General features: G+C 44.2%; 1 protein-coding gene across 5 annotated transcripts in view; it reads left to right on the top strand.

Annotated features, from left to right (window-relative positions):
• The window catches only part of MYLK (myosin light chain kinase), a 318,431-nt gene that overhangs the window by 242,552 nt on the left and 54,118 nt on the right, over positions 1 to 21,761 (top strand). For all 5 annotated transcript variants that reach the window (XM_006869368.1, XM_006869367.1, XM_006869366.1 and 2 more), the window contains 3 exons: positions 16,790 to 16,840; positions 17,810 to 17,937; positions 20,038 to 20,191. In XM_006869368.1, the coding sequence (XP_006869430.1) occupies positions 16,790 to 16,840; positions 17,810 to 17,937; positions 20,038 to 20,191 (333 nt within the window). The remainder of the gene's footprint in view (positions 1 to 16,789; positions 16,841 to 17,809; positions 17,938 to 20,037; positions 20,192 to 21,761) is intronic.

Genomic DNA, 21,761 nt, shown 5'->3' with positions numbered 1-21,761 from the left:
CACCCTTTGTGACAGAGGACAGTCGTTTTCGAGGCTGTAAACTTTACAGAAGCAGACTGCAGGGTCTTGCTCTCAAAGAGCCACTGTGTTCGAACCACCAACCTTTAAATCAAACAAATACCAAGCTTCTAAATACCCATACTGACAGACGATAGTCACTGAACCAGCTGTCTGATCTGAAGACAACTTGTCTTTTAACAAAAAGCCCTGGTGGCCCTATAGGACAAGCGCTGGACTGCTAACCACAAGATCAGCAGTTCAAACCCACTAGCTGCTCCTCTAAAGAAAGATGAGGCTTTCTGCTCCCGTAGATTTACAACCTCAGAAACACAGGGTCTCTGTGAGTTGGAATACACTCAGTGGCTGTGGGTTTCGTCTCTTTTATCATTCATTACAAGGCATTGTTTTCTACCTCTTGTTTGTTTGTTTTTTGTTTTTGTTTTTGTTTTCGTTTTCTTTTAAAGCAATGTATCTAACTTCCTAATGAAGAATTTGGGCTCTTTAAGCATATATGCAAGCCAGGCCATCAAGGGAATGCTCAGCTTTTAGAGTGTCCAGGAAGCCAAATGGGAGTCATAATTCCTCATAGATACTCAACCTAAGTGGAGAACTTCAGAGTCCAACAGTGGACATTTAATAAATATTTGGGTATGCATAAACAAGTCTAAAAATAAATGAAGTAAGAATGGACTAGTATTCTTGTTTTCTAAAACGATTACTTGGGTTCCAGCTACATTAGTTTTGGGGAATTCTGAGCAGAGGAGACATTGGTATCTTTAGACCCGCACCATGTGGTTGCGTGAATTTAGGATGTGACATGGTTGTTCATCTGTCCTGGGGCAGAAGCAAGAGTAGTTGGTGTCTGAGCTGGAAGGCTAGTAGTCTTCTGCCCTTGGCTCAGGCTCATCCATTCCAATAGGATCCTGGGAGAAGTGAGGTGGGGTCAGAGGAGGGCTGTGCGGGAGAAAAACAAGCTGGAGACAAGGAGCAGAGACAGGAGCTGGGCTCTTTGCCCTGGAGGAGAGAACACTGTGGAAAACCCCAATCAACTTGTCATCATTCACTTCTACAGGACTTGCTCTGGAGCCTGTCTGCATATTCGATTCACCTGGGCAGGGTTGAAAACACAGATGCCCAGGCTGCACCCCAGGCTAATTAAATCAGGATATCTAGGGATGGATCCAGGTTTCAGCTAGCTGTTAAGCTTCTCAGGGCATCCCAGCAGTCAGGGTGCAGACTAGCTATTCTAGAGGAAAGCCTCGTGCCACCTGCGCAAGTCTTGAGAAGCACCAGTGTGGAACTGCCCCAGGGCCCCTCTCATGCCAGGGTTCTCATAGTAGCTCAGTAACTCATTTCTGCTCTATAGGGAGGGAGCAAGGCTGGAAGGCATCATCTTCAAGGGGGAGCAGAGCCTGGGGCTCAGTCCTGGTTACTACTAAGTGGGAGGGGGAGGGCTAGCGGAAGGTGCTTCCTCTCCCTAGAAAACGCACTCAAAGAAATGCATGAGTTGTTTCACTTCCAGTAGGCACTGCTTGTATATTGAAAGGTTGGTGGCTCAAACCTACCCCAAGGCACCTTAGAAGAAAGGCCGGGCCATCTTCCAAAAGGTCACAACCTTGAACACCCTATGGAGCACAGCTCTGCTCTGCACACATGGGGTCTCCACAAGTAGGGATCAACAGGACAGCAACTGGTTTGGTTTGGTTATCTGTGTAAAGAGCTTCCTTATTTGAATTACAGTTGTCTTATTGTTATTAGGTGCCCTGGAGTCTGTTTTAACTCTTGGTGACCCATGTCATTATTTAGGCTGTAATCCTATAGGGTTTTCTGGCACTGTGGGTTAATGCGCTGGACTGCAAATTTGGTTTGAATCACAAAGTTGGTGGCTCAAGCTCACCAGCCACTCCTTGCAAACCCTATACAGGGTTACTATGGATCAGAACCAACTCGACAGCACTCCACACCAATAACAATCTCTATGGGAGCAAGTTGTCAGGTTTTACTCCTGCAGAGCAAGTGAATGGGTTCAGACTACCAGCCTTTTGGTTAGCAACCCTTTGGTTAGCAGCCAACCATTGCACCACAGTTGTCTAAAAAAAAATCCAAACTCATTTCAGGTGAGCAGATTTACAGCAATCCTATAAGAACAGTACAATTGTCCCATATGGTTTCCAAGGTGATAGAGCTTTACAGCAGCAGACTGCCTCATTTTTCTACCACAGAGCAGCTAGTGGGTTCAAACCACCAACGTTTCAGCTGACAGCTGACTGCTCTAATCACTGTGCCACCAGGGTTCCTTGCAGTCGTCTTTCTGTACCCCCTGCAATGGGAGTGTGTTCACTCCACTTAGAGTAATGTCCACCTTGTATCCATACACTAGCCCAGCTACCCAGCCCCCGCCCCTACCCCATGGCCTTCTAGGGCAGAGAGCGCAGGTACAATTGTCTGTCTTCCTGCTTATACCCAAGCGCTCCTGTTACTCAGAAACCCACTGAGGCTCCCACAAGAAGAAATGAATGAGGTGTCTTCTTAAGTCTGCACCCAAGTTGTTTTCTCACTTTCTAGAGTCCTGGTGTGGCACTGTAGGATGAGCACTCAACCACAAGGTCAGTTTGAGCCACAAGGTCTGTGGTTCAAACTCACCAGCTGCTCCTCGGACACTCTATACAGGGTCGTCATGGGTCGAAACTGACTTGATGGCACTTAACAACAACAACAGGGTCATTTTTATTATTTACAACTCATACAAGTTGTATGTGAATGCATCCTTGTTTAAACATTTTAAACAATAGAAATAGATCAAGTAGAAAATGAGATCTCTCTTTCATCAAGACCCAGTTTCACTCACCACCCCCAAAACCACTCACAATTCCTTTATTCTGTGCATTTGCATACACAGGCAATCCCAACTTACTATGGGCTTCCACTCCAAGACTCCTTCCTAGTCTATTCTGACATTGTTGAATACCTCATTTATTTTATTTTAGTTTTCATTTTTATTGCCTTTTATTATCAGTACCTTTATTTGTCTTTGAGGTTTAGAAACATTACATATAAACATGCAGACATATTTTGACACTGTGTGGAGCACATATTTCTAACCATAAGATTAACATTGAAAAAACAAACAGGTGGTTATCATAACTTGACCATATCATAAATTAGCGACTACTGTAGGATAAGCATTGAACTGGTAACTGCGAGGTTGGCAGTTCAAACCCACCAGTTGCTCTTGGAAACTCTATACATGATCACAATGAGTTAGACTCGACTGGAGGACACACAACAACATGTAAATACATGGGTTGGATTTTTTTCCACAGAAAAAGTCTATAGAACTCTGCAACCTGCCGTTTTCTCACAGCGCTGCCTGTCCTAGCTCCAATCATCTCTGATTCCATGAGAAATCCCAGAGATCTTGTCCCAGAGTGACCTGGCTGTGTATGTACACTAACTTTGGTCAAGAGCTGAGAAGTACCTAATTTAACCCGAAAATCCATCTTTCCTGGCCAAATGATTTACTTGTCAAACAGACCATGGCCAGGTCCCTCCTTTCCCCAGCTCGGGTGCTCCATCCTGTCAGAGAGCTGTCAAATGTGAGTGTGCACAGCTCTTCTGAAGCGAACACCCTTCTGGCCTCAGATCCCCTGTGAACACAGCCACTGCTGAGCGCTGAGGAGTTTGTCGGGGACCCTAGTCAATGTGCCCCGATGTCAGGTGCAGAATGAGAGAAAACTGACAGAAGTACAAGTTAACTTGCCAGAAACTAACTCACACTTGCTGGAAAGAAGTGTGGGTATTTAAAGGAAGATTTCAGAGTGAGGGAAACTCTGAACCAGGTTCAGTTGAAGGGCAAAAATTGGGGGATGGGAGGATAAGAGAGGAGAAACTGCCCGGATGCTTGAGTGAGTATTGTGGAGGCCCCTAATTCAGGGTTCATCACTGGTCACACATACAAAGGAGCTTCAAAAAGTTCATGGAAAAATGGAATTAAAAGATAATGTGGAATTGTACCACACACTTTGTGAAGCCCCCTCACACATGTTGTTGGATGCTGTTGAGTTGTTTTTGACTCATAGCAACCCCATGTGACAGAGTAAAACTGTCACTTAGGGTCTTCTTGGTTTTAATCTTTATGGAAGCAGATTGCCAGATTTTTCTCCCACCGAGATACTGGGTAGGCTCGAACCGCCAAGCTTTGGTTAGCAGTTAAGCAGTTAATCATTGTGCCACCAGGTCTCCTGATGCATATCAGATGTCAATCTATGTTACTTTAGAAAAGTCTTGTGCATCCTTGCTAAAAATAGTTGTTGTTCCCATTTTACAGATGATCAAACTTGAGACTTAGAGAATGAAATTGCCCTTCCCAGGGTTTCACAGCTAGTAAGGTGTGGAACTGTGGTTCTAACCTTGACTCACGATACCCTGCATTTTGCCATGATAACAAGGCCATACGCTGTGTGGTCCACACAGGCCTGGGTACCCATTGAGGTGGTAGGTAGCAGGAGGAGGAGAGTTGGCTGTCTTTAGAGCTAGGCGAAGCTGGCAGCTTCCCTGTATCTTGAGATCTGTCTGGGTATTTGCAGCATGCCTATTGATGGAACTTTTTGATTATGGATTTTTTGTTGTTGTTTATGATAGCTTTATTTTTATATAATTTCACACTCAAAGAAAAATTGTAAAATACAGGGAACTCTTGTACATTCTTTACTTTGATTCACCAATTGTTTACATTTTATTCCCTTCCTTTTTTTTTAATGTTTTATTGTGAATTATGTGATAGTTTACATGGGAGAACATTAGCTTTACATTCATCCTACTGTATATCATTACATTGCCATGATTACAATCCCCTCATGCATCATCAGCCAACCAAATGTTACACCCCACAAGCCTGCCCAGGTCGTCAGCACACAGCCCTGCTCCCTCTCTGGGTCTAGAGTCCCCAGCCGCTCCATCTCTCCGCGTCATCATCTCTACCTCCATCTCTGTTATCACTGCTTCTCTGGGTAGGGTCCCGCACTCCGCTCTTCTCCCTTGATGGTCCCAGGGACCTCTGCTCCTGAACTGCAAAGTTAATCACTCCCCTCCTTTTGCTACACAACATCCACCTTTACATTTTGACCCTCACAGTCAGTCCTGATAGTAATTATTCACTATTGTACCACATGAGTGCTATCCACATCTCCTTTCATCAGTCCCACCCAGACAGATTGGATACTACTCTGTGGAGATTCTGCCTTCCTCCATGCACTCTGAATCTAGACTCCCTCTTGAAAGTTTGTAAGCCAGTCACTTCTTGTAAGTCAGTCACTTCTTGTAAGCCAGTCACTTCTTGCCTTTATAGCCTCCCCACCCCCATTTTGGGTAGTCAATGTCCAAGTTGCCCATCCCTGTCTACCCTGTGTATTGAGGTGGTGGGAATGATCCTCACTGTAAAAATTTGTTCCCTCTTTTGAGCTACTGCATCCATAGGTGTAGGTCAAGTTCATCAAATTGTATCAGATTACTCTTTTTTTTCCTCTTCTTTCTTCTTCTAATTGAGCTCTGATCATCCAGCCATTGAAGCCAGGTCAAGTGGGTATTATCTGCAAGTGTGGGTGTTCTTGTGCATATGCCCTCTCTCCTTATCAGCTGGATGCTTCACTCTCCACTCTAGTCCTCTGTGGCTATGTCACTGTCTCTGGGCCCAGGAGTCTCCAGGTCTTGCCAAACTGTTGGCCAACCAGGTGTCCACCAGGGTTCATAGGAGTGTATTGAGCGTGGTTGGACTTAGTGCAAAGCTTCTTGGTTGTTTTTCCCTCACTTTCCCTTATCAGTGACCAACGTGGTCACCACTCAGAGCGCATGTCTGCTCGTGTATTCCCATTGAGTCTCAGTCTTGGAAGGGGGTTTGCCCTGAGGGGACGCGACCGCTTGCCTTGATGTCTCCTGGTTGAGCAGCTTGCTTGTTCTTGTAGTAGTCAGTCGAACTGCCATTATTGTTTTTAATTTTTCCTGTTGGTCTTTCTTTCAAGAAGTATCTCCTGTTCTTCTAGCCACTCCAGGCTGATCTGCTTGTCCTTTCCAGTGGAAATTTCCCACCTCAGAAGATTCTGGATGGGGTTCAGAATTCCACCTATGGTCTTATATAATGCAGAGACTAGTCAGGAAGCCTCCTTCACTGGGCACTTTGTAGCCCCATTTTAGGTATTCCAATCAGTTATAGGCTGAAGATGGACTTACAAGCTTTCTATGGTGATATTTCTGGCTATTCTTTCTCTCCCCATCAAGTGTCTATTTTATAATGGTATGCCAGGGAAATCAAGATTCAAAAGACAGCCAAGCATCTTAAAACATTATTTCCCACCTTTTCAAAATTCCAACCATGCCTCAATCCCTGTATCCCAGAGTCCTGTTTTTCCAAGGTTGTACATACATCATTATTTACCTCTGTCTCACTTAGCCCATTCAAACCTGCCTAATTGTTTTCCCATCCGCTTTGTTCTTCCATTCCCCTCCCCCTTCTTGTGGATTGCCCCCCTCCCCAGCACCCAAACTATCCTGTGTCTATTCCCTACCTTGTGCTCCACCTTCCCCTCCCTCCCCTCACCCGACCCCCACGTCCCGTCCCGGTAACCAGTAAAGAATTCACCACCACCCCTTCAATATGGGTTCTTTTTCTTAGTCTTTTACAGTAATGGTCCTATGCAGTATTTCTCCTTTTGCAACTGCCTAATTTCACTCAACATAATGTCCTCAAGGTTCATCCATGTTATGTGATAGCTTACAGCTTCCTTGTTGCTCTTCAAGGTAGCATAGTATTCCATTGTGTGTATGTACCACAGTTTGTTTATCCATTCTTCAGTTGATGGACATTTAGGCTGTCTCCATCTTTTTGCTATTGTAAATAGTGCTGCTATGAACATTGGTGTGTATCTGTCTACTCATGTTATGGCTTGTATTTCTTGTGGGTAGATACCAAGTAGAGGAATTGCTGGATCATAAGGTATTTCTATTTCCAACCTTCTGAGGAAGTGCCATCTTGCTTTCCAGAGAGGTTGGACCATTTTGCAATCTCACCAGTAATGCAGGAGTGTCCCAGTGTCTCCACATCCCTGCCAGCATTTATTGTCCTCTACTTATTTGATCTTTGCTGTTATTGCTGGTGTGAGATAGTATCTCATTGTTGTTTTGATTTGCATTTGTCTAATGGCTAGTGATTGTGAACATTTCTTCATATGTTTGTTGGCTGCCTGGATCTCCTCCTTAGTGAAGTGTCTGTTCATGTCCTGTGCCCATTTTTTAATTGGGTTATTTGTCTTTTTCTTGTAGAGGTGTTGTAGTTTCCTCTGTATTTTAGAAATGAATCCCTTATCTGATGTGTCGTTGCAAAAGATTTTTTCCCCATTCTGTGGGTTCCCTTTTTACTCTTCTGGTGAAGTCTTTTGATGCACATAAATTTTTAATTTTTAGTATGTCCCAATCATCTATTTTGTCTACTTTTGTTTGTGTAGTTTTCAAAATGTTTGGTAGTCTGCGTATTCCCTGAATTAGAGCCCTCGCATTTGTCCCTAGTTTTTCATTGATGGCCTTCATAATTCTGGGACTCACATTTAGGTCTTTAATCCATGCTGAGTTGGTTTTTGTTTAAGATATGAGGTGAAGGTCTTGGTTCAGTCTTTTGCATGTCGCTTTCCATTTCTGCCAGCACCATCTGTTGAAGAGATTATCCCCTCCCCATGCGATATATTTAGGTATTTTGTCAAAAATCAGTTGGCTGTATGTGGATTTATTCCCTTCTTTTATTATTCTCTAGATAGTATCTAAGGTAACGCAATGGATTACGAGCTGGGCTGCTAACTACAGGGTTAGCAGTTCGAAACTACCAGTCATTCCATGGGAAAAAGATGAGATTTCTGCTTCTTTCAAGATGTACTGCCTCGGCAACCATATACAAGGTCACTGTGAGTTGGAACCGACTCCACGGCACACAACCACCACCACCAGATAGTCTCTGTGTTGTTGTTGTTGTTAAGTGCCATCAAATCAGTTCCAACTCATAGTGACCCTGTGTAGGATTTCTGAGTTGCAGCTGGTAGGTTTAAACTGCTGACCTTGTGGTTCGCAGTCCAGTGCTGATCCTACTGTGCCACATCAGGAGTCTCTAGATGTAGTTATATATGACTTTGTAGGATCAGCACTGGACTGCGAACCACAAGCTTGGGGGAACTAGCTGCTCTGCAGGAGAAAGATGAGGTTTTCTGGTCCTGAAAAGATTTACAGCCTCAGAAACCCTATACAGGATCACTATGAGTCAGAACAGACTCAATGGCACTTAGCAACAAACAGCATATGAATATAATTTAAGGAGAATTTGAAGGCATCATGCCTTTTACCACTGAATATCTCATCGTGTATCTACTTGGACCATAACCACAATACATTTATTAAAGTAAGGGAATCAACAGTATCATTTAATCTATGGCTTATATTCAATTTTTTGCCAGTTATCCCAATGACTTCTCTTCCCCTCTGGATGGAGATTTAATCCCAGCACTCTTGGAGCAGTGGTCCTCTCCTACCTTTGGAGAAATGATAGGACAGAGGACATAGGCCCCAGGGAAGAAGGTATCCAAGACTTGTCAACCTGAGATGAGCAAGCAGTGGAAGGCAGTCACCTCTTGTTGGCCCTTTAAAAGTCCATTTACTGTGATGGATCTGGGGCAGTACTCAGCCACAATTGTGCATGAAGAACATCACTGGAGTCGAAACCAAGAGACAGAGGTCTTGGTTTTGCCACTAACTGCACATATGGCCATTTGCCACTCTAGAGCCACCTTCCTTATCTGTCCAATGGGAGTTTCTCTGGCTGACCCCAGGGCTCTTCCAACTCTGACAGCATGTCATTCAATGGAATGCTTTTGATTGACCCAGTTCAGGGAAGACCAAGACCTCTTTTTCATATCTTCTGGTGTGTGAAGGGTTCTGAGCTACTAGCATAGTTTAGGTTGCACAGACATGAAAACATCCTAATGGGAAGAAGGGCTTCAGCATAAGAGCAGATTTGGGGTATCTCAGCTCAAGGGGCTATGAATGGCCAAGGAAGCTGTTGAGAATTTTCTGTGAAGGAAGGCACATGCTGCCTTAAAGAATGTTCTTACAAAATATAGACAAGAAATGTCAGTTTGGTCACAGACTGAGGGCTTCTTTCTATCAGCCTGTATGTGTTGTGAGCTTTTAGAAAAGAGTTACATGAGCTTCCAAGTGGTACAGGAACCAGACCCTGTCCATCTGTGGAGCATCAGAGCCAGTCCAATGCCTGGTCCCTAAATGGGCATATGTCAGTAAGTCAAAAATATTGCTATTAGGATTCCAGTCATACATGTAAGGGATTATTCCAAAGAAAACCTGTTTAAACATCTCTGGTCAGTGGATGGTTGCAGATGAGTTCTCTCAGTAATACACTTGTCCTCATGTAAGGGATTATTCCAAACAAAACCTGTTTAAACATCTCTGGTCAGTGGATGGTTGCAGATGAGTCCTCTCAGTAATACACTTGTCCTCATCCTGTAATTATAGTTTCTGACTCATAGTGACCCTGTGTAGGGTTCTGAAGCGTGAACTGCCGACTTTGCAGTTTCCAGTCTAGTACTTATCCTACAGCACCACACCAGGACACACTTTATGTCGTTGTTGTTAAGTGCTGTCAAGTCGGTTCCAACTCATAACAACCCTACGTAGGGTTTCCAAGGAGCTGTTGGTGGGTTGGAACTGCCGGCCTTGCCCTCAGTAGTCCAGTGCCACACCAGGAAGCGTCAATGAAAATAGTAGCTTCTGAGGGGGTCTGCTGAACTAGTTCAATTCAAGGAAGAAAGATCAGCTTTGAAGGTTATGGTGACTGGTTTTTGTGATTATAATGCGGGGAATCTTGATGGATTTTCTCAAAGGACACAAGAAGATCTCAGGGGGCTTATTAGAAAGAAGTTTTAAGAAAATAGAAGACTGCACTGGTGCTAAACAGGCCAAAAAAGTTGCCCCGAGGAATTTTTTTCCATCACCACAATTCACTTGCTCATTCTTCAAGGGTAGCATGGGCTGTCCCAAGAGAATTTTGTTGGGAAATCTAACCCCATCCACCCTACACGCTTGATCTTGCCCCTTCAGAATTCCTTTTGTTCCCCAAACTCAAAGAGCATTTCAAAACTACCATGTTGACATTGTATGAATTCATTAGTGCAGAATTCTTTGAGTTAGAGAGATGGAAACACTATTTTCAGAAGTGCCAGGGGCCAAGTCACCCCAGCACATACCATTTGGATTTACCCTTCCATCTCCGGATTTCCACTGTCACCTCCTGCACTGGCACAAGCTCATGGGGTGGCTTCCCACTTAACCCAAAGCTGAGTCACCTTTAGGAGCCTTTGACAGAAAGCCTGGTGTCTATTTTTAGTCAACTACCTAAAAAGGGAAGTGTCCCCAGAGAGGCGAGCCCCAGGACCTCCCTGTACCCGAGGCTGCAGGACCAGCTCCCCAATTCTCCCTATGTTGGTTGGGAGAGTCACCTTCAGGCTCTGTAGACATATCTCCTTCCAAGTGCTTGCTCTGGTCTCTCTGCCCTGCTGATTTCTGGGTGTCAGAAAGACAGGGACAAGAGGTACTCACATCCTTTAGACGGAACATCCTGGAAACCTCTGTGAAGTGCTGACCTTCTCCTCCCAGGGCAGAAGGACAGTTCGCTGGGCTACAACTAAGGCTTGGGCTCAAGCAGACTGGGGCAGATGCAAAGGATGGGCTACCTAGATGATTAGGGATTGACCTCCAGCTTTCCTGGACTCTTTAATTCGTGATTTGTTTATTGAGCTACTTCTGTCCTTCCAGCCTCAGTCTCCCAACATTAGAGCAGAAAACTCAGTGTGTAACAGTTTTGCTTGGGGAGGTGAAAGAGCAAGGTGTCTTCAACTTTTACATAGTAAGCTGCACAAATGTTCAAGTCCTAGGGCTGTAACTCTCAGCAACGGAGCCAGAGTGGAGTGGGGTGTTCCCTAGGGATTCCATAGATTTTCTATTCATTCCTTTAATAGCTACTTATCAAATATATGGCAGGCCCTGTGCTGGACATTAGAGACACAGAAGGTGAATGAGGTAGATACTGTTTCTCCCTCAGAGAGCCAGTCATGATATGTGTACAAGGGGGAAGGATGTCTGCAATTGAAATGGCTTGTGAGGAATTCTGTGGTAGAAGGACCTAGGAGGGGCATGAAGCTTGGCAGTGATGTACATGCTGATCTCAGCTTGAGCTGAGATACCAACCTGGCATTGCAGAATCTGACCATGATTTAGTATAAAGTACAGAGCAGTGCTGCCCAAAATGTGATGCATGTACCAGTAACATCACCATCACTTTGAAACTTAGGTGATCAGTTTTGACAACTAGTGATAATGAGTATTGTGGGGATGGGGGTGGCTATTCCTCAAAATGAATGCAACATCAAAACGGAAGACCAGAGATGAAAGCTGGGGACAGATCTTGAAAGCTTTTCTAAGATGAGTTTGGACTTGATCTCAAGCGGTATTGGACAGCCACTGGAGAATTCTAAGCATTGGAGTGACATCTGATTATATATGAGATGCTTCAGTCTGGCCAGGGGTGGCAGGTCTGTTATAGGTGAGGACAGAGGACCTGAGGTCCGATAATGGGGATGTGTAAAAGCGGCAGACTGAGTAGGTATTTAGTAGATGGAATGGACAAGTGTTAGTGAATGGATTTGGGTAAGAAGAAGGCCCTGGGTGAAAACAGAAAGAGAACTAGGTTTCAGGAAAAGATCCTTGATTGGATTTTTTGAGTGTTGAGTTCACAGTACTTGCCTAACATCTACAAGAGAGACAAGATGATGGTCAGGTAGTTGGATGGGAGCTCAGAAGAGAGGTCTGAGCCTGAGAGCACATTGTATGGATGCTTGCTCTCATGAGCATAGGGGGTGCTCTGGGGCTCACTGTCTGTTGGAGGTGACCAAGTTCCTCCTCAGAAGAGCAGACCAAGTGAGAAAAAAGCCGAATATTGCTCTGTCCACCTTGCCTGATCCTGTCATGGGACTTGTAAGGATGGTTGCATTCTTCCTTCCTTTCTTTCTGTCCATCTGTCTTGCTGGATATTCCTTTCCAACAGTGACTGGCACACAAAAATTTGGGGTGTTAGAGAAAATGTTAAGTCAAAACTGAACTGACAGGAATAATAAGATAATAGGAAAGGTTAATCCAGAGAAGAAACTAGTTAGTGAGCCAGGGTGTACTGAGATTTGGGGCACCTTGACCAGCAAGAACGTCACCTCTGTTGAGGTCCTCAATATGGAAAGGAGCTCAAGGTACAGCATGAAGGGTCTGAGGTAGATATAAAGCTGAACTGACAAGCAGCGTAGCAGACTAAATAGTTGAAGCAAAGGATTGTTTAGGGGAAAGGGTTAATGGGAGAGGGTTCTGATCTCAAAATATGTACTATATATACTATGTTGGAATCCTGGTGTGGCACCATAGGATAAGCACTCAACCTCAAGGTCTTTGTGAACCTCAAGGTCGGTGGTTCAAACTCACCAGTCGCTCCTCGGAAACCCTATACAGGATTGCTATGAGTCAGAATTAACTTGACAGCTCTTAACAACATCAACATAAAGAATTAAACAAGGAGCCATGGTAGCGTAGTGGTTATGAGTCGGCCTGCTAACCTCAAGGTCAGCAGTTCGAAACTACCAGCCATTCTGTAGGAGAAAGACGAGGCTTTCTGCTCCTATAAAGAATTATAACCTCAGAAACCCTATGCAAGCTTGCTATGAGTCAGAACCAACTCCATGGCACACCACAACCAAATAAAGTATGTGTAAATAGTATGTTGTTGTTGTTAAGTGTCATTGAATCAGTTCTGACTCATAGCAACACTGTATAGGGTTTCTGAGGAACAGCTGGTGGGTTTGAACCACCGACCTTGCAGTCCAGCACCTTAGCCTACAGCACCACACCAGGGCTCCATATTTGAGGGGGACACAATTCAACCCATGACAGCAGCCATATACTGAGAGTTGGAGTCCTAGGTAGTGCAACTGATTAACATTCAGCTGCTAACAAAAAGTTCAAGGTTCAAGTCCACCCAGAGATGCCTCAGAAGAAATGTCTGGTGATCTACTTTAAAAGAAAAAAAAATTAGCTGTTGAAAACCCTAAACCCTATGGATGATAGAGAGTGGTGGAGACCCCCACAAGACTATGGCCCTTAGACACCCTTCAAGCCTGTAACTGAGACCCATCCTTGGGATTACCTTTCAACCAGACAGTAAGCAGGCCCGTGAAGAACACAGTAGCATCTCTGAGGAACATACTTCTCAGAACAGTCAGCCATATGAGACCAAAAGGGCAGCATCTGCCCACAAAGTCCAGAAAGCAGGAATAGACAGGAAACAGTGGCGAATGGGTGTGGGGATCCTAAGGAGAAAGTGGGAAGAGTGCTGTGTCATTGAGGGAACTGATGTCCCCAAACAAAATGTGCATACATTGTTAAGTCGGAAATTAATGTGCTCTGTAAACTTCACCCGAACCACAATAAAATGTTCAGAATAAAAAAAGGAAAGGGAAACCCTATGGAACACAGTTCCCGTCTCACTGTATGGGATCACACAAATCAAAATGACTCAATGGCATCTTGTGTTTTTGCTTTTCATACTTGTTGTTAAGTACCATTGAGTCTGTTCTGACCCATAGCAACCCTGTATAGGATTTCCGAGAAGCAGCTGGTGAGCTTGAACTGCCGACCTTGTAGTTCAAATAGACCTTTTCGTCTAGCGCATTAACCCACAGCACCAGGTTATCTAGCTCAGCTACATCAAGATCTCTAGACTTTTATGTGAATCCACTGCTGATACATAAAATGTAACAGTGTAAAGCTCCTTGCTTGTGTTTGGTTGATGTAAAAGATAAATGTGAAAAGATGATGAGCTCGTGGCTTAGACATTCAGCTCACCAAGCTCAGAGCTCTCTGAAAGACCACGTTTTAGAATCACATGACTCTGCTTAGCCATGTGAGCCAGAATGTAATTCATGGAACTCAGCAGATGGTCCTATAAAATATGTATAGAATAGGATACAGATCATTGTTATCATTTAAAATTGTCTTTACTAATAAGGAACCAAACCAATTTCAAATGCTAACCAATTCAAATTTCTTGAAAACAACATTAAAAATTGGCCTTAAATCTTGTTTAACTGTAACACAAAAAGAGAAATGTCAGTCTGTCCTCTATGAAGTTCATTCCAAGCCTCCAAGTGTAGGACAGAACTTTGGATTCATCAGATTTCATGTTGGGCAGCTTCCTACTTCTTTACTGACTCCTAGCTCATTATCCCAAAGACTGTCAAACTGTCTCACTCCCCAGATCCCACTCCAGCCCATCCTAAGCCCTCCACACAACTCCTCTGAACAATGGTCTTCCCGCTCCAGAGGGGACCAGATCCTAGCTCTGGAAAAAAGGCTTTCATTCTTCACTTGAGGACCTCTCTATCCACAGCTGTCTTCTCTCTCATTTCAGTAGTCCTGGAGGAATAAGGGCAGGGACTTCCTGGCTCAGGTAGTTCCATAGCCCATCCTGTCTCTGTTCCAAAGGGAATTGGCTTTCCCTTGATTTTCTTTTCCTCCACCACTTTCACATTCTTCCTCCCCACTAAATCTTGACTTCTTGCTTTCAAAAGTGTACTCTTCTTTCTCACCTGGAAGAAGTCTTAGCTTGGCATTTTCTCTTACATTGTTGTTATGTGCCATGGAGTTGGTTCCGACTCATAGCGACCCTGTACAGGGTTTCCGAGGCTGTAAATCTTTACGTGAGCAGAAAGCCTCATCTTTCTCCCGTGGAACAGCTGGTAGTTTCAAACTGCTGACCTTGTGGTTCACAGCCCAATTCGTACCCACTACGCTACCAGAGCTCCTTACTATGTAATTCTGTTTTTCTTTGTCCTTTCACCTCCACAATTCTTGACTGGGAAGTTGACCCGTTTCCTCAAGAGTCTCTTCTGCAGTAACTTCTGACCACACCATCCCACTGAACCTACCCTCTCAAACTTCAGCTGTCACTCATCGCTAGTCACACCCACTGCCCAAGTCCATTCTCCTCTCCCCCACCCCTAGGCTGTAGTGACCACCCTCCCTGGACCTCTTTGAGTTCTCCCATACCCCCTCTCCTTCAGTCCAGCTCCTCCTTATGAGCATCTCCTGGGACTAGACCTTGGTTGTAGTCTTTCCTCCCCAAAAGAACTGACCCATCTTCATAGCTTCCACTATAATTCAGTGTTTCTGAAATCTCTCATTTCCATTCCCCTCCAATCTCGCTCTAAGATTCCAATCCTGGCCTTCTACCCTAAACACACATACAGTTCTCTCATCTACCAAATTCACATGACCATACCAAGCTCTTCATCTTTCACTCCCCAACTCCATATCCCATCATTAAACACTTCCCTTTGACCTAAGTCAGAAATTTCAGTGTACTTTGTACCTCCTTCTTATTTGGCCCCCTAAATCCTGTTTTATTTTTCCTTTTCTTAACTTTTTCTGTCTCACATGCTTGTCTTCCTTTCTAAGGTCAACCTTTACTAAGGTTGGACCTTGATTAGTGCCTTTCAAGCCGATAGTGATTGCCTCATAATAGTTTCCCTGTCCCCCAAGAGTTGGAAAGACCTATAGGGTCCTCTTATTCTTGGTAGTCAGTCCTACCCACAACCCCAAGTCTATCAGCCACTAATCTGTTCTTTGTCCCTATAGTTTTGCCTTTTCCCAGATGTCATGTAAATGGAATTATTTTGCACTTGTTGCTCATTGTATGTATCAGTACTTTATTCCTTTATTTTTTAGCTAGGTAGGACTCCATTGTATGGATGTACAGTTTGTCCATCATCTTCCGGTTGGAGGATATTTGAGTAATTTCCAGTTTGGGGCAATTACAAATAAAGCCACTATACATACTTACAAACAAGTGTTTATGTGAAATATGTTTTCATTTCATGAGGTTAGATGACATTTGAGTAAAGTCCTGAAAGAAGGAAGAAAACAGCTTTGAAGGTAGCTGAGGACATTTTTGCATATTTCCATACTATAGGAGTTCTGGTATGCCACTATAGGATAAGCACTGGACCACAAGGTCGGTGGCTCAAATTCACCAGCCACTCCTCAGAAATTCTATACATGGTATTAGTTAGAACCGACTGGACGACGCTTAACAACAATAGCAAATTGTTTAGTGAAATTAATAAGTTTGTGCTGCAGAACTGTGCTACTTGGGTCATTTTCCCATTTGCATTATCTGGAGAAAGTGAGGGTAGAGAGAGAAGACGACTTTCAGCTGGTTCATTGATTCATTCATTCATTCAACAAACATTAGAAAATGTAAGAAGCCAGTCCACAGTCTGAGATCCAAAGAAAGTCTGAGAGGGTTGGACCCACACAAAAGGCTAATTTTAGTTGGTTTATCTGACATCATTTCCTTTCTGACTTTCCGGAAAATTAGGGAGCGAGAATAGTTAGTGAGTTTGGGATTGTATCCGGGTTTGTACAGTTTTGAAAGTCTTATTGAAGGCTCCAAGAACCTTCCAAAATTCCTCTTGAGAACCAATATTTGATTGTGAAGTTGACTATTGGAGGAAGCAAGGAAATCTCCAGAAAGATATTAGAATGAGGACTTTTCCCTAAAAGAGAGGGCAGCGGGCAAGACTCTATCTTTCTAGGATTTAACAGCTACAGAACAGAAAAAACTAACTTGTGAACTTCTTCATTTCAGGTGATGCAACTGTGAAAAAGAAACCTGCCCCCAAGACACCTACGAAGGCAGGTAATTGGTCACAGCAACATTTGAGGGCAAAAGTCGCCTGCCATGAGGGATTTTCGTTTCTGTGCCCTGCTAGACTGGCCATGAGGATGTGTGATCTCACTTGTTCTCTGATTCACCCTCTGCATTATTCAAGCCAGTTTTGCCTGCTCTCCCCTGTGATCCTGTACACAGCCTAGTCCCCCACCCTTTTCCATAACATTTCTTTCCTTCTGTTTTTCCCCCTATGTGGGGAGCATCACACAGGGCTAGCTACTTCCCTGTCCCTTCTCCAAAATTCTGCCCAACCTTCTGTCCTCCACTCTTCCCCTTATGTGTATGGTCTACTTTGTGCTCTATGTCTCTGGAGGGATGCAAGCATTCAGCTGCTAACCAAAAGGTTGGAGGTTTGAGTCTATCCAGAGGCACCTTGGAAGAAAGGCTTGGTAATCTACTTCTAAAATATCAGCCATTGAAAGCCCTATGGAGCACAGTTCTAGTCTGATACACATGGAATCGCCATGAGTCAGAAGCAACTCAATGACAACGATTTTGCTTTTGTTTTGTTTTGTTTTCTTACGGGGTCCCTATCTGTTTCCATTGAAAGACATGTGAGGACATGACTATATTGAACCTTTTAGCCAGAGTGACCGGGAGGTTAGATGACAAGACTCTGATTAATTAATAAAAGTGTAAGGATATAGACTGAAAATTAGGGTAAGACATGAATGCCAGAACAACTAATAAATGGAGAATGATGCCATATAAGTTGTGTGGTCACATCTGAAGGAATCAGAATAAAACAGATGAATAAGCCTAGTGGGTCTCTCTGCTCAAATGTCCTGAAGCAGAAGTCACTGCCCTCAGTCTAACCCCAAAGGTTCCAGAAGGTGAGAGAGGAATCAGTAGACCAACTTTGAAATTGGTGCCAAATGAGACCAGAATGTCTGAGCCTCCCTCCTTTCCCTCACTTTGTCACTTGTTCTTTCTCAGCTATGCCCCCTCAGATCATCCAGTTCCCAGAAGACCAAAAGGTGCGCGCTGGAGAGTCTGTGGAATTGTTTGGCAAAGTGTCAGGCACCCAACCTATCACCTGTACTTGGATGAAGTTCCGAAAGAAGGTCAGTAGCAGAAGCAAGTGACTGGAGAACTGCCCCATAGCCCCGAGGCCAAGAGGGAAGGAGATTATTGTAATAGAGACAGCAAAGTCCCAATAATTTTTCATTGCAGAATTATTGGGACTTAGTGAAATAGGAGACCCCCTTCCCATCCACCTACCAAATTTGATTTCTTAATAACTTTTTTTTTCTAAATCTACACATGGTATCTACTTTATAGACAAGTGATAAAATAGAGAAAAATGTGAAAGAGACTGTAGAAACCATTCATGGCTCTCATCTGATTTTGCTACTTCACTCTAGAATCCTACTCCGAGTCCGGAAAATCAAACCAAGTGACCTAAGATAACCTGTTCAGCTCAATGAGCTTTCTGGGATTCCCTGCCGGTCCGCTGAACACTATCCATAATAGAAACTGGAACTTACCACATGCTGAGAGTGAATCTGAGTATTTGAATAGATAAATCGTAGGTTACATAGAATTTTGGAATATTGCTCCAGAAATCACACTCCATTTACAGCAATATTTCTAAAGGGAAAGTTTGAATTTCCAAACTACCAGTTTTTAAAGGGACTTAGGGAGTCCAGCCATTCCACGGAGCACATGTTGGTAGCATGTGCCCATATGCATGATCGGTCGAGGCCCCTAGCTGGCGAAGCTGGCACTGAATCAGGAACAGTGTGGAGTAGAAGGTGTGAAGATCACCCATGAGTCCACTGGTGCCCTTTCCAAACCCTTCAAATTGCCCTCAGGAGCAGAATGGGAGGCTAGTACCAGGAAGGAAAGGAAAGGTGGTCTCAGAATTTGGCCTTTGACATTCCAAACACGTTTGCCCTAAACTTTGTCTGGACTGCTGTTGCCTGAAGTGAGGTGGGCTCTTCTCCCTTACCAGAGACATTTGGCCAAGTCCTAGCTGTGTCCAACAGAACTCTGTAGTGATGGAAGTGAGCTCTCTTAGTTTTCTACAGGATGGTAGCCACTACTCATATGTGCTTATAGAGCATATGAAATATGGCTAGTGCAACTGAGGAACTGAGTTTTCAATTTTATATAATTAAATTTTTTATAACAGTTTTGTTGACATTTAATTCACTTACTAAAAAATCCATCCTTTTAAAGAATGCAATCCAGGGTTGTTGTTTTTTTTGTATATTCATACGGTATGTAACCATCAACACTACCTGATTCTGGAGCGTTTTCATCATTTCAGAAAGAAATCCCATACCCATTAGCAGTCATTCCCCATTTTCTCTCTCCCCCAGGACCCTGGCAATCAATTACTAATCTACTTTCTGAACATTTCATATCAATGGAATTGTACAAAGCATGGCCTTTTTTCTTTTTTTTTTTTAAAAAAAAAAAATGTTTTATTGTGAATTGTGTGATAGTTTACATGGAGAACATTAGCTTTACATTCATCCTGTCGTATATCATTACGTTGCCATGGTTCCAATCCCTCCATGCGTCATCAACCAACCAAAGGGTATACCCTGCAAGCCCACCCCCTGGTCATCAGCACACAAGCATCTCACTTCTTTTACTTGGTTGGTTGGGTTGGATTTTCAAGGTTCATCCATGCTGTAGCATGCCTCAAGACTTTATTCTTTTTTTATGGCCGGATAATATTTCATTGTCTGGATATACCATGGTTTGTGTATCTATTCATCGGTTGATGATCATTTGGGTTGTTTCCATTTAATGATCATTTAAATAGTCATATGTGCCTAGTGGTTACAGTGTTGGACAGCACAGAAGAAGTCAGAACCCATGGGTAGATTTCGTCAGTGACTTTGCCCAGATGTCTTCTGCTATAGTCCCATCTTAGAGATTCGAGGGAGGCTGGGGCACTCCTGAACTATATTCTGGAAGCAGTGAGTGCTGACTTGGTTTAGCCACCCTGCTTGCTCAGATCTGGACTCTTTTAGGGAGACTTGCCTCTCAAAGCAGGAGGTAAAGGGCTCTGGGGGAAGCACAGAGCCCAAATAAGACTGAGTGCTACACAGCTATCCGGTTGCATCCCTTATGGAATGGGGGCGGAGAGCAGGAGCCCCCATTGCATTCCTGACCCAAGCCTCCAGTGTCTGTCCTACCTCTGCCCACAGATCCAGGAGAGCGAGCACATCAAGGTGGAGAGCAGCGAGAACGGCAGCAAGCTGACCATTCTGGCCACTCGCCAGGAGCACTGTGGCTGCTACACATTGGTGGTGGAGAACAAGCTGGGAAGCAGGCAGGCCCAAGTCAACCTCACGGTGGTGGGTGAGTCTGTAACACGGTGGCATGGAGGTTGGGGATGGGGATATGGGGGGCAAGCCCCCAGCACCTTATCAACAAAGTCCTACTCCTTCTTTGGAACTCCTCCTTTTCTGTCCACAGCCTCCTGTTCGCCAAGCTTTTCCTTCACTTACTTTCACATGACTTCGATCTAGAATGCCTGGTCTAGATACCCCCAAAGCCCCCAAGCCAGATTTTTCTTCTGCCTATGAATCCCCTCCTGGCTTCTCCATTTCTGCTTGTTGGCGATGCTGGGCGTCTTTACCTCTGTCCACTCTACCCAACTCCCATTATAAGTCGTACCTTGAAGCAATGCTACCTTTTGACCTCACTGCTCCTGTTGCTGCTTCTAGGGTTCTGTGGGAAGATTCCATCACCCACAGTCTCATTACTGGATTCTGGTGGCCTCCAGACTTAACTGAGGTATCTCCGCTGGTCAGAAATCCTCTTCCTCATCCCTGGTCAACATCCTCACCCATTTTTAAGACAGCTATTCCTGGAGTTTCCCCAACCTGTAGGCCTTGACCTCTCGTTTCTCTGAGAAATATGAGACATTAGGCATGAGCTTGCTCAACATCTTCCCCTACACCCATAGGGTCTTTGTATCGGTCCTGTCTGACTTCATCTTGAATGGGGCCCACCTGTCTCCAGCCTGAAGTTGCTCCTGTGTTTTCAATCCCTAGTTCTTGGGATTCACCTCCCACTCTTTTTTTCTTCTCTTCAACTTCTTCATCGCCACTAGCTCCTCCCCACAATCTGTAAATATTGGCAGGACGGAGTCCTGGTATGGTGCTTGTAGGTTAATGCTCTGAACTGCAAAATTGGTTTGAACCACAAGGTCAGTGGTTCAAGCTCACCAGCCACTTCTCAGAAACCTGATACAGGGTTGCTATGAGTCGGAAGAGACATGACGGCACTTAACAACAACAACCAGCCATAGCCCCAAACACCCACATGTATAACCCCTGCAATATGTATTTTTTTTAACTGAGTATTTTATTGTGGTTTGGGTGGCATTTACGAATCACATTCGTTTCCTACTCAATTGTTTACACACATTTTGTTTCATGACATTGGTTGCAGTCCTCAACATGTATTCGTACTGTTCCTGCTTCCTCCCTGGTGTCTGTCTCCATTTCCATTCCATCTTTGCCCCTTCCTGTATTCTGAATGTGGTGTTTTGGTCTCATATGGTTGATTGTTGTGAGGAGTACCTACCTCACAAGTGTTATTGTTCACTTTACAAGCCCGTCCATAATTTGACTGAAAGGTGATCTCTGAAAGTGAAGTGAGTTCCAGGTGTGAAAGGGCCACATTCCCAAGGGTTCCACCAGTCTCTCTCAGACCAGTCAGTCTGATCTTTTTCATGATTTTGAATTTGGTTCTACATTTTTCTTCCACTCTGTCCAGGACCTTCTGTTGTGGTCCCCATCAGGGCTGTCTGTAGTGGTAAGCAAGCACTATCTAGTTCTTGTCTCAGGGTAGTGGGAGCTGGGGTTCATGCGTCCATTAGTCCCTTGTACTAATTGTTCCCTTGAGTCTTTGATGTTCTTCA

The sequence above is a fragment of the Chrysochloris asiatica genome, unplaced genomic scaffold (assembly GCF_000296735.1).
Source record: "Chrysochloris asiatica unplaced genomic scaffold, ChrAsi1.0 scaffold00130, whole genome shotgun sequence".
Taxonomy (NCBI): Eukaryota; Metazoa; Chordata; class Mammalia; order Afrosoricida; family Chrysochloridae; genus Chrysochloris; species Chrysochloris asiatica.
The sequence above is the reverse complement of the archived record's forward strand: the minus strand, read 5'-3'. Positions and strand labels throughout refer to the sequence as shown.